Here is a 17280-nt window from a genome sequence, read left to right on the forward strand (position 1 = left end):
TCTGCTTTCAACTGTCGGTCAGCTGTGCTAGGCTCCAGACTCTGAGCTGGATATGCTGCCCTTTGATCTGGGTCTCAGACTTGAAGGGGCAGCAGCTGTCAGGGGCTTGTTCTTCTTATAGTAAATGGCTGGAGCCTAAGAGGCAAGCCTAACCATGTAAGCACATTTCAGGCCTCTGTTAACCTTACCTCCACTAATATGCCATTGATCACTGCAAGTCACATGGCCGGGCCCCAAATCAAGGTATGGGGAAGTATTCTTCCCCAACCAGGAGGTCAAGGCAAGAATGTACAGTTATATCACAGGAATTGAGACTGAAGAATTAGGACTAATAATTCAATCTACCATTGTATCATCTCCGTCTCTCTTTTTTTTTTGAAACGACTGTGGTTACTTTGCCATAAAATTAGTCATCACAAACCAAAGAAATAGAAATGGCAAGTTTTGTTTTGCTGACTTCTGTCAATGTTAGACCAGTGCAGTCAGCCTTTTGATTCATCTTCATCAGAAAATAGGCCTGTACTTGGGCAGGTCTCAGTGTATTATGTTTATAATTATTATTTTTAGCACATTTCTCTGCAGAAGTCCACTCCCAAAGTATTCATATATACCCTTTATAGCCTTACCTGCTGGTTCAATTTATTTCTCAAGGTCCTAGCAAAGCAGGAGACTATGGTGTCTTGTTGGAGCTGTTCCCCATACTGGCTGAGGAAGGTCATCCATCTGGCACCTGGGCTGGCCTTTAGTTGACATTTTCAGCGGGTCCTATCTGTGTCACGGTGTATGTTTTTTACCTGTTTTTATCACAGGTAAAAATAAAAACATTTTCCTTTTATTATTATGCCTATAAGAATCCATTTCATAAGCCTACACATTTGAATTTACGAAACATAATAAATGAGCAAAGGTAAAAAAAGAGACAAACCAAAAACGGACTCTTACTGATACAAGAACAAACTGACAGTCACCAGAGGGGAGGTGGGTGGGGAGATGAGTGAAATAGGTGAAGAGAATTAAAGAGTGTACTTATCTTGAAGAACACTGAGTAATGTATTGAATTATTGAATCACTACATTGTATACCTGAAATTACTATAACACTGTATGCTAATTATATTTGAATTAAAAACTTAATAAAAAAAGCCTACCGTTTGGCCATAATTAATTTTGAAATTATGAATACTTTATGATTATGCCACAAAACAAATTAACATTGTATTTTGTTAAGCTGTTTCATATAGAAAGAATTGTAAGAAAAAGGAACTGGGAAGAAGCTGAGAGGTTCTGCCAAGCTCTTGGAGGACACCTTCCTAGCTTCAGTCATATGGATGAAATAAAGGAATTTCTTCACTTTTTAATGGACCAGTTCAGGTAATACTTTTAGAATGAAATCTTCCATGGTAAATTTGATGTCCTCCAGTCAGAAGTGACATGTTTTATTTTCTAAAAGAGTCATTCAGTGCTTAGCAGTCATTCAGCATCAAACATTTTTATGTGCAAGACAGTGTGAATGATTCAAAGGTGAGGAAGATAGACTCCCCATCCTTTATGTAGCATGACCAAGTCCAATAGTGGGGATAAGAAAAGTGTGGTGAAAAATCTAGCACAAAGGTAAGGAGGGGCCATGGGAATGCTAAGGACAGATGAAGTGCTTTGGGGAGGTATAGCTGGGAAAAATGTTATGAAGAAGGATGGATCTTGGAAGGTGAGGCAGTATTTTGAAAAATAAGATAGGAGAAGGTGTCAGAGACAACAGAACATTAGCAAACTTACTGAGACCAGAGTGTACAGATACAGTCAAGGAGACTGAGAGTCAAGGAGAAATGAGCCATACCACATAGTTGGAAAATGAGATTTGGATATTAAAATGGAGCATCCTTGTTCGCCAGGGAAGGAATTTGACCTTAAGTCAATAAGCAAAAAAACCAGACAACAATGTGTGTGTGTGTGTGTGTGTGTGTGTGTGTGTGTGTGATACATATGTGCGAAGAGAGGAAGAGAGAGAGAGATTGAGAGATGGTAGGTACATGCAGGGCAAGTAATTCGAAGGCTATTACAGCCCTCATGTGGAAAACTACTTTGAGGATAGACAGTAAGAATGTGAAAATAGGAAAGTAATCAGAGGTGTTATAAACACAGAATCAATAAACCATTGCAATTTTGATGTTACGATGGAAGGATTTCAGGATGATTTTTCTGATATTCTAAGGACGATGTGGAGAAATATGGGCCAAGTGATGCTATCAAAGCAAAAAAAAAAAATTTCTCTGAAGCTTTGGGAGCAATCATGAATATGAGGGCCTTCAACTCCACAAATTTATTTTTTTCTTCCCCAAATTTATGAACTGAAAAGAAGACCCAAATCTGTAAATCAAGGATTTAGGGCATACCAGGCAGAACCATGTCAAGATTACCACTTGGACATACCTTAGTGAATACTTGCCTTATTATTTTGACTCAAAAACCTCAAAGAAAAACAGCAAATAAACAAACAAACAAACAAACAAACAAAACAGGTGCCAAAACACAAAATCCAACTAGCTTTCTTCTCTAGGACATTAAATGTAAGAAGGCATTTTAAAGCTGACATTTATCAGGGCGCCTCAGTGGCTCGGTCGGTTAAGCGTCCGACTTTTGCTCAGGTCATGATCTCACACTCTGTGAGTTCGAGCCCCACGTCAGGCTCTGTGCTGACCGCTCAGAGCCTGGAGCCTGTTTCAGATTCTGTGTCTCCCTCTCTCTCTGCCCCTCCCCTGTTCATGCTGTGTCTCTCTCTGTCTCAAAAATAAATAAACGTTAAAAAAAATTAAAAAAAAAAACCTGACATCTATCCTGAAACTAACTTTATACTGTATGTCAACTAACTAGAATTTAAATAAAAACTTGAAACAAAAACAAAAACAAAAAAACACCTGACATTTAAAGAGTTTTGAGGTGGAAATGTTTGTAATATATTATAGTTCTCAACTACATTGCTTTTCATTTGTGAAGATTGCAATTGATATAACACTATAGCTTCTTTCTTGAAAAAAAATTCAAAGATACATTCCAGCTGAGAGATGAAAAAAATCAAGAACACATGAATAGGTAATTTATTTTAAAAGAATTTGAAGGAAGAATATATAATGTAAAAACAGCCCCAGTCTATATAATGCAATATATATATATATATATATAATTATAAAAATAGAAAGAAATTATTCTAAATTCTGAAAGAAACCTAAGAATATTTTAACAAGACCAGGTGTTTAACTCTATTTATAAATAAAAACTGGGATATGCTGAGATAAATGGTGGTAAAAAATGAAAGTATAATAAATTCCTCATTTACCTAGAAGTCATATTTAGAACCATAGATTATGTACATTTTTAAAACAAACTGTGTTCATCTACTGAATATGTAATGGATGAAAAAAGGTTTATATAGCAAACTGTAAAAAAATAAAATAACAAAGCATGAAATCCAATAAAGCAAGGTGACAGAAGACCAAATTTATCCATTATCAGTTATATTTATGTCCAAGACTGCAAATTTGCTCAATAATGATATTCGATAATATGCTGTTGAAAGATACCTCATGCAACTCTTGCCATTCTACCCAGCCCAAAGAGTATAATGTTATTTTCCCAGAAGGAAGAAGCTACAAAGTATTTCAAAATAGAAAATTTTGATAAAAATCTGTATTTTTAACACTTCTTTAAAAATTAAACAATAGGACATGTCTTCATATTATAATAGCAATTAGTTAGTCCTGAGTAGCCAGTGACCCACCAAGATAGGACATCACTCTCCAATTTGTGGTGGTCCCTAATTTATTACTTCTTGACTTACTTTACTTATATTCTTGTCCCATTTTAACATAAATAGCAATTTAGTTAATGATCACGAACTTGATACCACAAATAAAATGGGAAAATTAAAAGAATGAGCAAAATTATACTGTGTGTGAACAAAACCTAAAGTCACAGTATTTTAAAAAAAATTTTTTTAACGTTTATTTTTGAAGGAGAGAGAGACAGAGCATGAATGGGGGAGGGGCAGAGACAGAGGGAGACACAGAATCCGAAGCAGGCTGCAGGCTCTGAGCCATCAGCACAGAGCCCGATATGGGACTTGAACCCACGAACTGTGAGATCATGACCTGGGCTGAAGTCGGACACTCAACCGACTGAGCCACCCAGGTGCCCCCTAAAGTCACAGTATTAATATTAGATAAAATACACTTGAAGTAAAAATGCATTGAATGGGGAAATGAGATCTATTTCATTTTGAATAAAGGTACATTCTACAATGAAGTTATAGCAGTCAAAAACCATTACACATTTAAAAATAATAGCATCAAAATATATAAAGCAAAAATATTAATTATATTAGTGCAATTGTCCAACAGATAACAGTAATGGGAGACTTTAACATTTGTCTCATTCATTAACAAGTGAGACAGACAAAAAGGAAATAATGTAGAACATGTGAATAGTATAATTAAGGTTGATTTAATAATATCCTCTTTGTTCCTACATTACAAATTCCATATATACTTTCTCTTAGAGCTCGTTGACTGAATCACTTACAATAACTGATCTAATAGGCTAAAAAGCAAACCTAAAATTACTAAGTGATGAAATTATACAGGTAAATAAGAAGTGAAGTCAAACCCTTTTGTGGCAAAAAAATAAAAACTGTATAAATGGCAATGACAACACTCATTCTGAAATGCATGGGATAGAGCCAAAGCTATAGTTGTAGGTACATTAATAGCTTTAAGAGCTTTAATAATTGGGGTGCCTGGGTGGCTCAGCCAGTTGGGCATCTGACTCTTGATTTCAGCTCAGGATGTGAGATTGAGCCCTGTGTCAAGCTCCCGTGTCAAACTCTGCATTGGGCTTTGCTCTGAGCACGGAGCCTGCTTGAGATTCTCTCCCTCTCCCTTTTCCCCTGCTTGCACTCATTCTCTCTAAAATAAAATTTTAAAAAAGAGCTTTAATTATTAAATTAAAATAAAGAAAATAAGCATTCACCTAAAAGTAAAAATAAATTTCAACATAAATACAAGGAAACCATAAGAACCAAATAAGTAAATAAATACATAAAGAAAGAGAGAGAGATTTAAAATGAAGCTTTAGTAAGGGATTATAAAACTTACTTCATGGAGAAATTTTTAATTGGTAAGACTATGCATAATTCTATGCTGTTACAAATGAAATTGTTAAAATAGTCTCCAGGGAAATACAAATTAGTATACAATTGATTTGATAAGTAGAAACCCAATAATTCAATAGCCATGAAAGAAATGGAAAAAGCTGACAAAGAATTTCTTCTAAGAAAGATAGGAAGTATAAACATACGGTTATATATACGAATTTCTTTACATTTTATTTTTTTATTTTTTTATTATATGAAATTTATTGTCAAATTAGTTTCCATACAACATCCAGTGCTCATCCCAAAAGATGCCCTCTTCAACGCCCATCACCGAATTTCTTTACATTTTAAAGCAGAGATCATTACCTTGTATTTCAGGAGTACAAGCAAGAGCTTGTATTCCATTACATAGAAACTGATGCAGACATCAGGTTTATTTAACAAACTAGTCTAATTCTGATATCAAAGACTATCAACAACAGCACAAGGAATTACAGACCAACCTCATGACTAGACTTGAAAAAGTAAATACTGGGGCACCTGGGTGGCTCAGTGGGTTGAGCATCTCACTCATGGTTTCAGCTCACGTCATAATCTCACGGTTGGGGGGTTTGAGCCCCACATTGGGCTCTGCTCTGACAATGCAGAACTTGCTTGGGATTCTCTCACTCTCTCTCAAAATAAATAAATAAATGTTAAAAAAAGAGAGGGGCACCTGGGTGGCTCAGTGGGTTAAGTGTCCAGCTTCAGCTCAGGCCATGATCTCACGGTTTGTGGGTTCAAGCCCTGCAAGGGGCTCTGTGCTGACAGCTCAGAGCCTGGAGCCTGCTTCAGATTCTGTGTCTCCCTCTCTCTCTGCCCTTCCCCCTCTAGCACTCTGTTTCTCTCTCTCTCTCTCTCTCTCAAAAATAAATAAATGTTTAAAAAGAACTTTTTAAAAATCAAACAACAACAAAAACACACACTATTGTGTTTTTCTCATTAAAGAAAGGGAATTTTCACTACTATGAGCCGGAAACCTGATGTAAAATACAGTACATGTGTTCCATAAATACTTATTAAGCATCTGTTGTAGAAGTTCAGGCATTCTGGACTTCATTTTCCAGCATTAGGAATTAATATACAAGATTTCATTGCACACTAACCTGAGCTAATTGGGATATACAAACTCTTAGTTTCCTTTTGGGGTTAGTGCTTCTTAGCTACTTCCCACAACCTTGTGAGTAGATTTTAATGAACACAAAACTCAGACCAAATCTTTCCACATATATAAACATTTAGTAAATAAACATTCATTGAAGCAGGCACAAAACATTTCATAGAATCTGTTTTGTAACCTTCCAACATCCCATCTAGTCTGTCCTTGGTGTTCCACCCACCATCTTACAAGGAAAGTTCATTTGAGGTAGATTTGACAGTATTCCAGAGACAGAATTCTATTCCCATTAATAGCTGGCATCAGGCAGTTCCAATCACTTGACCCAATGACTGGACATGGGACCATTTAGAGATCAAGCCCCAGGTCCATTTCTTTTTTTAAAAAAAAGTTCATTTATTTATTTTGAGAGAGAGATAATGTGAGTTGGGGAGGGGTAGAGAGAGAGGGAGAGAGAGAATCCCAAGCAGGCTAAACACTGTCAGCACAGAGCCCCGCAGGAGGCTGAATCCCATGAACCATGAGATCATGACCTGAGCTGAAATAAAAAATCGGAGGCTCAACTGACTGAGACACCCAGGTATCTCAAGCCCCAGATCATTTGTCATGGTACTGGCTAGCAGCCTCAGCAGAAAGTAATAACCTTTTATGAAGGGTGAGAGTGTCCCTAAATATTTTAGCTATTCCCCATATCTTACATAATTTAAATTTCACCAATGAGAGACCATTTCTAACATCATGCTGGTGAACAAGCTTCTAATTTCTAATCAGATATACACTCATTTCTGATATTCACTCTGCTAATAACCAAAACCTCAGGTGTAGCTTCAGATACCACACATCCTTGCGGTGGCCACCTCTAGAACATACTCTAATATCCTGATGTTCCTCCCTGAAGTGAGAATTTTGATCAGGGCAACTTACTGACCCCTATATCTCAAGCTTGACATATACAATATCATACTGTCTAAGCTAAAGTATTTTTAAAGCAAAATATTGACATAAACAAACTGGGTTTTGAATAACACCAAGTAAGAGGTTAGAAACCTTTAACTGGAACAGGGAGCCATGGATAAGTAATAAGCAATGAGGTTATAGATATTTATGGGAATCAGTTGATGGAAAATGGAATAACATGTGACATAAGAGCTTCTAAATACAGAATAGATTATACTAAAAAGCAAAACTAAAATGCCAGAGGTAATTAAGGAATTTTTTTGTTTCTGATCACACTTGCTGAGTTTCCTTTCAATTAAAATTAATACATGCTCATTATGTAAGATTTGGGGAATATAAAAAATAACACTGAAAAAAAATAAAAATCATCTCAAATCCTAGCTCTGTAAACATAGTTAGCATTGAATGCTGAACATAGCATTTAATGTGACTCCTTTCTACTTTCTCTCATTCCCATGCATATAGCTTATTTTCCAAAGGATGTACAAGAATCAATGTGCAATTTTTTTCTGACCACAGAAGTAATGTATATTTAATTTAGAAAACAGAAGAGCACAAAGAAACCCCACAAGTCACCATAATCCTTTTGTTCATAGGGACCGTATTTTATTTGTATTCTTAAGCCAGCAGCTAATACATGCCATATTAAGGCAGACTGTGTTGTCTGCTTAATACGTGCTCCATTAATAAAGAGATCATTTGCCCATGTTATACTTAAAAACGTAACATATTCTAAATCCAATTCTGTAACCATGGGTTGAAGGGAAGGAAGGAGGCAAACCCATTTATATCAGAAAATGATTCTAAAGCTTACTCCTCCAACGCCTTACCTTTTTATTGCAGAAATTGACCTTTCTCAGATGTCCATTGCTCATATTGTGTGTTGCATGCCAAGGAGTTAAGTCAGATTACTGCTATACTTCTCACAATCTAAGTTCCACATCTCTATTTGTATTTCAGTGAAAAGGATTCATGGTGCACCAAGTCATTAAGGCTCTAAGATCTTTGTAACTCTTAATGGCAGCCCACCAGGGAAAGCCATTGTAGAGCAAAAATAGTTTTAGGATTAAAGGGGAAAGCCTTGTTTGCAATGCTGTTGCTGCTGTGTGTGCTACCTCCTGTGATGTGGCATGAATGGATTTAGATATAAATCTAAGGCTTTGCAGACTAAGCGCCCTCATCAAATAGTATTTATTGTGGTTTATAGCTGAGATACTGTTTTCCTTAGAAACCAGATGCAGCAGGAAATTTGATTGAGTAAGAATTTTAACACAGATACACATATTAACCTTTTGTGCAATGTCTTCTTAACCTAATACCCTAAAACCATATACTTAGTGCTTGTAGTAGAAGAAATTTATAAAAAGAGAGAGAAATTTTCCATTTGATTCAATTCTCCAGTTATGCTCCATTTTTTTCCCTCAAATTTTCTTTTTTTATTTAATTTTTTTAAATGTGTCTTTATTTTTGAGAGAGAGACAGAGTATGAGCAGGAGAGGGGCATAAGAGAGAGGGAGACACAGACCAAACCAGGTTCCAGGCTCCGAGCTGTCAGTACAGAGCCTGAAGTAGGGCTCGAACTCACGAACTGTAAGATCATGACCTGAGCCAAAGTCGGATGCTCAACTGCTCAACTGACTGAGCCACCCAGATGCCCCTCCCTCAAGTTTTTGAAATCCACATTGAGGTGTGCAATAATTAATGTGATTTCCAATTTATTCTTCTCCTTATCTGCCTAGGGATAAACCAGGTCAAACCAGGAATAAGTTACAATTGAGGAAATATGTTCCACCTCTTACCACACATGGAAAAAAAACCCAAGTAGCTACTATTTTCTATATTTATAACACACTAATGAATCTCTTGAAGTGGTAGCTGAAAACTATAAATATCTGGGTTGAAATGAAATTCAGTCTCAGAAAGTAGTGAATATTAAAATTTTTGGACAATGGGGCAAATTGTGTTTTCTAGGAAACTGTTTTCTGAGATGCTACTGAGGAAGCAAAAAGGAGCTTGAAAGGTTTCTAAGTGTGAAAAGTCGGGGCTGAGAGAGGACTGGGTGGAAAGGTTAGAGATAAGATGTCTAAAGAGGATTTCTATGGGAGCTGACTATACAGTAAATGCAGGTGCCAAGTGATCTTTGACCATCTTCCTGGTTGTACTGTTGATTGTGAAAAGAAGAATATCTAAGGCTTACTTGAGGTAAACACAAAATTTTGCACAAATTCCCCAGCTCAAATATATTATGTGCAAAAATTTGAAAGAAATAAAGTCACATCTTCAAGTAAATAACAAGGAAGCAAACTTGACCTTCTCTTTATGTTACCTGTCTGACTTTAATTATATTGTATATGGCAATTATCTAGTCTCTGTGTTTTAGAAATTCAACATTTGGTAGGGGTGGCTCAGTCGGTTAAGCACCCGACTCTTGATTTCAGCTCAGGGGTTCAGGTTATGATCTCACAGTTCATGGGATTGATGCCCCCACCCCCACCCACTGTCGGGTTCTGTGAGCACAGAGCTTGCTTGAGATTTTCTCTCTCCCTCTCTCTGCCCCTCCCTTGCTCTCTCTCTCTTTCTCTCCCAAAATAAAGAAATAAACTTAAAAAAAAGAAATTATACTGTTGGGATGTATGATAAATTTGGAAGCCTGTTAGAAAGCTCTGAATAGTTGAAGACACAACTACAAATTCTTCTTATAGCTGCTAAATTCAAATAGGATTTAATTGTCTCCACTGGATTATCTTAAGTCTAAAAATGTCTGTATGAAAGAAAACAGTATAACAATAAAGACTAAGGGGATTGTCCTCATATTCCACTGCAATAAGTTTAAAAGCTTAAGGCTGAAATGATGAAAAGTATTTCTTTATATTAAAGTATGAGGGACTCCCATCAGACGAGAGTCCAGGGCCAGATGGCTTTCCAGGGGATTTCTACCAAACATTTAAAGAGGAGTTAACACCTATTCTTTTGAGGCTGTTCAAAAAAATAGAGATTGAAGGAAAACTTCCAAACTCATTCTGTGAGGCCAGCATTACCTTAATTCTAAAACCAAAGACTATACTAAAAAGGAGAACTACAGACCAATTTCCCTGATGAACATGGATGCAGAAATCCTCAACAAGATACTAGCCAACTGGATCCAACAATACATTAAAAGAATTATTCACCACAATCAAGTGGGATTTATTCCTGGGATGCAGGGCTGGTTCAATATCCACAAATCAATCAATGTGATATATCACATTAATAAAAGAAAGGATAAGAACCACATTATCTTCTCAATAGATGCAGAGAAAGCATCTGACAAACTACAGCATCCTTGATAAAAACCCTCAAGAAAGTAGGGGTAGAAGGATCATACTGCAAGATCATAAAAGCCATATATGAAAGACCCACTACTAATAACATCCTCAATGGGGAAAAATTAAGAGCTTCCCTGCTAAGGTCAGGAACAAGACAAGGATGTTCATTCTCACCACTGTTATACAACATAGTGTTGGAAGTCCTAGCCTCAGCAATCAGATAACACAAAGAAACAAAGGCATCCAAATCAGCAAGGAGGAAGTCAAACTTCCACTCTTCGCCGATAACATGATACTCTATGTGGAAAACCCAAAAGATTCTACTAAAAACTGCTAGAACTGATCCATGAATTCAGCATAGTCACAGGATATAAAATCAATGCACAGAAATTGGTTGCATTTCTATACATCAATAATGAAACAGCAGAAAGAGAAATCAAGGAATCGATCCCATTAACAATGGCACCAAACACCATAAAATGCCTAGAAATAAACCTAACCAAAGAGGCGAAAAATCTATGCACTGAAAACTATAGAAACCTTATGAAAGAAATTGAAGAGGACACACAAAAATAGGAAAAATATTGCATGCTCCTGGATTGGAAGAACAAATATTGTTAAAATGTCGATACTACCCGAAGTAATCTACATATTCAATGCAATCCCTGTCAAAATAACACCAGTATTCTTCACAGAGCTAGCACAAACAATCCCAAAATTTGTATGGAACCAGAAAAGACCCTGAATAGCCAAAGCAATTCTGAAAAAGAAAAGGAAAGCTGGAGGCATCACAATTCCAGACTTGAAGCTATATTACAAAGCTGTAATCATCAAGAGAATATAGTACTGGCACAAAAAGACACATAGATCAATGGAACAGAATAGAGAACCCAGAAATGGACCCACAAACATATGACCAACTAATCTTAGACAAAGCAGGAAAGAATATCCAATGGAATAAAGACAGTCTCTTAAGAAAATGGTGCTGGGAAAACTGGACAGCAACATGCAGAAGAATGAACCTGAACCACTTTATTACACCATACACAAAAATAAACTCAAAATGGATGAAAGACCTAAATGTAAGACAGGAAGTCATCAAAATCCTAGAGGAGAAAACAGGAAACAACCTCTTTGACCTCGGCCACAGCAACTTCTTACTTGACATGTCTCCGGAGGCAAAGGAAATAAAAGCAAAAATGAACTATTGGGACCTCATCAAGGTAAACTACTGGGACCTCATCATAGTGAAGGAAACAATCAGCAACCTAAAAGGCAAACAATGGAATGGGAGAAGGTGTTTGCAAATGACATATCAGATAAAGGGCTAGTATCCAAAATCTATGAAGAACATATCAAACTCAACACCCAAAAAACAATCCAGTGAAGAATGGGCAAAAGACATAAATAGACAATTTTCCAAAGAAAATATCCAGATGGCTAACAGACACATGAAAAGATGCTCAACATCACTCATCATCAGGGGAATACAAATCAAAACCACAATGAAATACCACCTCACACCTGTCAGAATGGCTAAAATTAACAACCCAGGCAACAACAGATGTTGGTGAGGATGTGGAGAAAGAGGAACCCTTATGCACTGCTGGTGGAAATGCAAACTGGTGCAGCCAGTCTGGAAAACAGTATGGAGGTTCATCAAAAAATTAAAAGTAGAGCTACCCTATGACCTAGCAATTACACTACTAGGTGTTTATCCAAAGGATACAAAAATGCTGATTAGAAGGGGCACATGCACCCCAATGTTTATAGCAGCACTATTAATAATAGCCAAAGTATGGAAAGAGCCGGAATGTCCATCAACTGATGAATAGATAAAGAAGATGTGGTCTATATATACAATGGAATACTACTGTACAATCAAAAAGAATGAAATCTTGCCATTTGCAACAATGTAGATGGAACTAGAATATATTACGCTAAGCGAAATAAGTCAAACAATGACACGTATCATATGATTTCACTCATATATGGAATTTAAGATACAAAACAGATGAACATAAGGGAAGGGAAACAAAACCAATATAAAAACAGGGAGGGAAACAAAACACAAGAGACTCTTAAATGTAGAGAACAAACTGAGGATTGCTGGAGGGGTGTTGGGTGGGAGTATGGGCTAAATGGGTAATGGGCATTAAGGAGGGCACTTGTTGGGATGAGCACTGGGTGTTATATGTAAGTGATGAATCACTAAATTCTATTCCTGGTATCATTATTACACTGTATGTTAACTAACCTGGATTTAAATTTAAAAAAATAAAAAGTATGAGGGAATATTGAATAGAGGAAAGAGGTAAAGAAAAGCAATTAGTTTATTAAAAAGTGAGAAATTACTTGTAAAATAGTTTGCTCTACACTAGGTGTTGTATGGAAACCAATTTGACAATAAATTTCATATTAAAAAAATAAAAATAAATAAAAGTTTGCTCTAGACTTGATTCACTAGCAAATTCTTTGAATTGCAGACTTATACTTTTTAGCTATACATTCCATATATTCCATACATTCTATTGAGCTTGAGAGTAAGAATTAATTTTAGATTTGGATCCTATCTGTTCTCTGATATGTGTTATATGTATCTAACATTTATATGTATTATTATGCACATATAACATACACTCATATGTACTGATCATATATACTACATGCAGTTAGAAGGTTAAATTATAAGGAAAGTAACCAACATCACCAAAAAAAATTATATGTTTAGATAATAGTCTATTTATTAAGGCCTAAAAAGTGTAACATACCTTAGATAATATTTTCAAGTGGGGTGAGAGGTGAAGAAAATGTTTTTATGGTTCTATCACTTCTATTTATATTGCCAATATCTTCCTAGCCAGAGAATAGGTTTAATTGAGGAAAAGGATATTTACAATGTATGTCCCTGCTTCTATGTATTATTGTATATATCCTTACTTGGAATGTCTTTCCTTTCTCTTCTCAGTCAGTTGTAATATTCATATGTGCTAAACACTCAGATTATGACTCAAAAGAAATGTTAGCCATCCTTTGAAGACTATCTTTTGTTCTACTGACCTCACAAAATGTACTGTGACTTGCTGCGGTCCACAGTGACCCTCTTTTTCTGAACTTTCGTAATGCTTAAAATTTATACAAATTTTACGTCACTTGGTATCTTTCTAAATGGCCATTATTTTCTTTGTTCATGTATATATCATCCTCCTGACTAGTTTCTATGCCATTTGAGGATAGATACTAGGTCTTGTACTTCTCTGTGTCACCATGGCACCTAGCTCAATGCCTTGTACATAGAAGTATAATAGTAATGAGTGTTAAATATAACCATTTAAATGACTTTAATTATATTGCTCTGGTATATTCATGGGTATAACCCATGAAGTTTGGCACTTAGAAGATACTTATACTTGATCTTTAAAAAAAGCAGGGGGCACCTGGCTAGCTCAGTTGGTACAGCATGCAACTCTTGATCTCAGGGTTGTAACTTTGAGCCCCACATTGGGTGTTGAGATTACTTAAAAATAAAATCTTTGAGAAAAAGGGGCACCTGGGTGGCTCAGTCAGTTAAGCATCCAACTTCGGCTCAGGTCATGATATCACAACTCATGAGTTTGAGTCCTATGTCAGGCTCAATGCTGACAGCTTAGAGCCTGGAGCCTGCTTCAGATTCTGTGACTCCCTATTTCTCTGCACTTCCCCTGCTCATGCTCTCTCTTTCTGTCTCTCTGTCTCTGTCTCCCTCCTCTCTCAAATATAAATAAACATTTTTTTAATCTTTGAAAAAAAAGATATTTATACTTGTTTACTCTAAACTTAATGGGCAGTGGGAATAAAATTTTTTTTTTAATTTAAATTTAGCCAAATGATTTGTACTACATTAAAAAAAAGATATCTAAATGTGTTATAAACACTTTAAGCAAATGCTATTGCTATCTTTGACTGTATCTGAAAACATTATCTAATATTGAAGCTCTCCAGTAAAAGTTTTAGATTATCATGCATTTTTTTTTCCTCTGAAGTTCAAAATGGAAAGTTTTTACCTTTCATATGAAGAACATAACTTAAAATTTAGTTTTAAGAAGTATGGTACTTTTCCCATATTTAGGGTTCGGTTTCATTTCAAAAGATGTCTTTATAGAGCTTAAAATGGTGCTTTTCAGTTAGTGACAAGACAAACTTCTATGTCTTAAGCATTTTATTTATTTATTTTATTTTTAATTTTTTAATGTGTATTTATTTTTGACACAGAGACAGAGCATGAGCGGGGGAGGGGCAGAGAGAGAGGGAGACATAGAATCCAAAGCAGGCTCCAGGCCCTGAGCTGTCAGCACAGAGCCTGATGCGGGGCTTGAACTCACAGACCGTGAGATCATGACCTGAGCCAAAGTCAGACGCTCAACCGACTGAGCCACCCAGGTGCCCCTATGTCTTAGGCATTTTAGACATGTGAATACTAAATATTTTTGCCAAATCTGTGCTCACATTGTTTTTTAATACTTTCTTTTTACATAGTGACCAGCGTTGGCTGTGGATAGGTTTGAATAAAAGGAGCCCAGATTTACAAGGATCCTGGGAGTGGGGTGATCATACACCAGTAAGTTTAAACTTTCTCGTTTGGGTTAATATAAAGGGATTATTTGTTTCAATATCAAGTGAATTGATAAATAATACACCCATAGACCATACAAGTGTTAAAGTTATGAAGAAGTATCTTTGTTGAAATGGAAATCTGTTCACATATAAGAAGGGAGGGGAAAAGTTACTAATCTCATTTTTATTTTAAAAAATAACCGTATAAAGGCACCTGGGTGGCTCAGTCAGTTAAGCACCCTGGCTCTTGATTTAGGATCAGGTCATGATCTCATGGTTCGTGAGAGCCAGCCCCGCTTGAAGGCTCTGCACTAATAGCTCAGAGTCTGCTTGGGATTCTCTCTCCCCACTGCTCACTCTGCCCTTCCCCCACTCATACTTTTTTCTCTCTCTCTCAAAATAAATAAACTTAAAAAAATTAGAATTAAAATTTAAAAAATAATTTAGTTTCTCTATAGTCCAAAAAATATGGATATATAGATATAGCGGTCATCTTTGGATAGTAAAGTTTTTTTCTTTTTCTTTGTGCTGTTTTTTATGTCCTTTTTTCACAATGAGAAGCTTCTATTTTTATTAGAGTTACATAAGAGTTATGTAAAAGAGTTTTACTAGAGTTACGTAAAAAAGAATATGTCTTTATTGGGGGAAATAATTTGTTTGGGGAAACCTTAAAAAGACCTTAAATACTATTTCAAATGTTTATATTATCTTAAAGAGAAGTTTTAGGTAACATTTATAGGAGCAAATTATTCTCAAATGTATTGAATATTGACTCCACATTACCATTGTGTCAATTCATTGTATATTCTTTCCAAACATAAAATCCCTTGACTTTCATTTTTAAATGGGTGCATGTCTAAAATTAGTTAACTGAATAACTAGCATTTCAACAGATGCCAAAAAAAAAAAAAGGTCTTTTGTAAACTCCTGATTCTCTGTGATCCCAGATGCAAACTTAATACACCGCTAACCTCCACTTCTGTAACTATAGCTTCCTTCGTTGGGAAACTGACAACAGTACGATATTTTCTAAGTCATCTGATGATTTAACATCCTGATATTAAAAAAAAGAGAGAGATGAAAAGTTTTCCTTCCATGGCATGTGAATGTGTTTGAGTTATTAAAGCTTCCTAAATTACATCTAAATTGCAAATATATATACATCAGTCTTAAGTTCTCAAGCCTCTCTTGTTCTTTAAGGTGTCTACTATCATCATGGAAAATGAGTTTCAGCAGGATTATGATATCAGAGACTGTGCTGCTGTCAAGGTCGGTACAATGCTGGAAAATCTGCATATTTAAAAAATAAATTTGACATTGTGTTCAGTCAGGCAACAGATCCACAGAGTGCCTTTTGTGTGTGGAGCATGATATTGGGTGCAGTGGAAGGTAAGAACCAAGCTACCTAACTTACACTTCATTTGAGAAGATAAAATTCATATTCAGGAAAGATGGCTTTTATTACTGTACAGTAATAGGCTCCAAGTGAATGAGCTGAGGAGCACTAATGAAACTCAGAAGAAGTGATTCCTATGGCCTATTTCCAGAAGGAGGTGGGACTTGAACTGTTGCACAGGTAGGATAGGGTAAGCCTTTCCAATGGGGGATGACATGAGGAGGTGGCATAAAATCACAAGAGAGTTGAAGGGAGAGGCTAAGGCAGTGAGAACAGAATACAGATCAAGAAGGTTTCTTTGGTGCCGTGGTTGAAAACAAAGTTGAGGGGGGTGGCGCTTGGGTGGCTCAATCGGTTGAGCCTCTGACTCTTGATTTTGGCTCAGGTCATGATCTCACAGTTTGTGAGATCAAGCCCCACAATGGGCTCTTCATTGACAGTGTGGAGCCTGCTTGGGATTCTCTCTCTCTCTCTCTCTCTCTCTCTCTCTCTCTCTCTCTCTCTCTGCCCTCTCCCTGTACTTGAGCCCACTCACCCTCTCTCTATCTCTCTCTCAAAATAAATAAACCAAAAAAAAAAAAAAAAAAGAAAAAAGAAAAAAAAGTTGAGAAATTAGATTGATGGTAAGCAACAGCATTATTAAGGATTTTTGACAAGAAACCAAGGAGGGCGAAGAAGATTCATATCAAGTCAGATTTCAAGATGCAGCAGATAGGATCAGAAGGCAATAA

General features: G+C 36.2%; 1 protein-coding gene and 1 long non-coding RNA gene across 8 annotated transcripts in view; one reads left to right on the forward strand and one right to left on the reverse strand.

Moving 5' to 3' along the window:
* The window catches only part of LOC125172320 (uncharacterized), a 106415-nt gene that overhangs the window by 38090 nt on the left and 51045 nt on the right, over window positions 1-17280 (reverse strand). For 2 of the 4 annotated variants that reach the window (XR_007154684.1, XR_007154682.1), the window contains exon 1: window positions 627-1107. This is a non-coding gene — a long non-coding RNA (uncharacterized LOC125172320). Of the gene's footprint in view, window positions 1-626; window positions 1108-17280 lie in introns of those variants that run through there. The other 2 variants (XR_007154681.1, XR_007154683.1) reach the window with 1 other exon arrangement.
* Window positions 1-17280, forward strand: part of LY75 (lymphocyte antigen 75) — a 131405-nt gene that overhangs the window by 35107 nt on the left and 79018 nt on the right. For all 4 annotated transcript variants that reach the window (XM_047870175.1, XM_047870172.1, XM_047870174.1 and 1 more), the window contains exons 13-15: window positions 1228-1370; window positions 15076-15157; window positions 16354-16422. In XM_047870175.1, the coding sequence (XP_047726131.1) occupies window positions 1228-1370; window positions 15076-15157; window positions 16354-16422 (294 nt within the window). The remainder of the gene's footprint in view (window positions 1-1227; window positions 1371-15075; window positions 15158-16353; window positions 16423-17280) is intronic.

The sequence above is a fragment of the Prionailurus viverrinus genome, chromosome C1 (assembly GCF_022837055.1).
Source record: "Prionailurus viverrinus isolate Anna chromosome C1, UM_Priviv_1.0, whole genome shotgun sequence".
NCBI classification, from domain to species: Eukaryota; Metazoa; Chordata; class Mammalia; order Carnivora; family Felidae; genus Prionailurus; species Prionailurus viverrinus.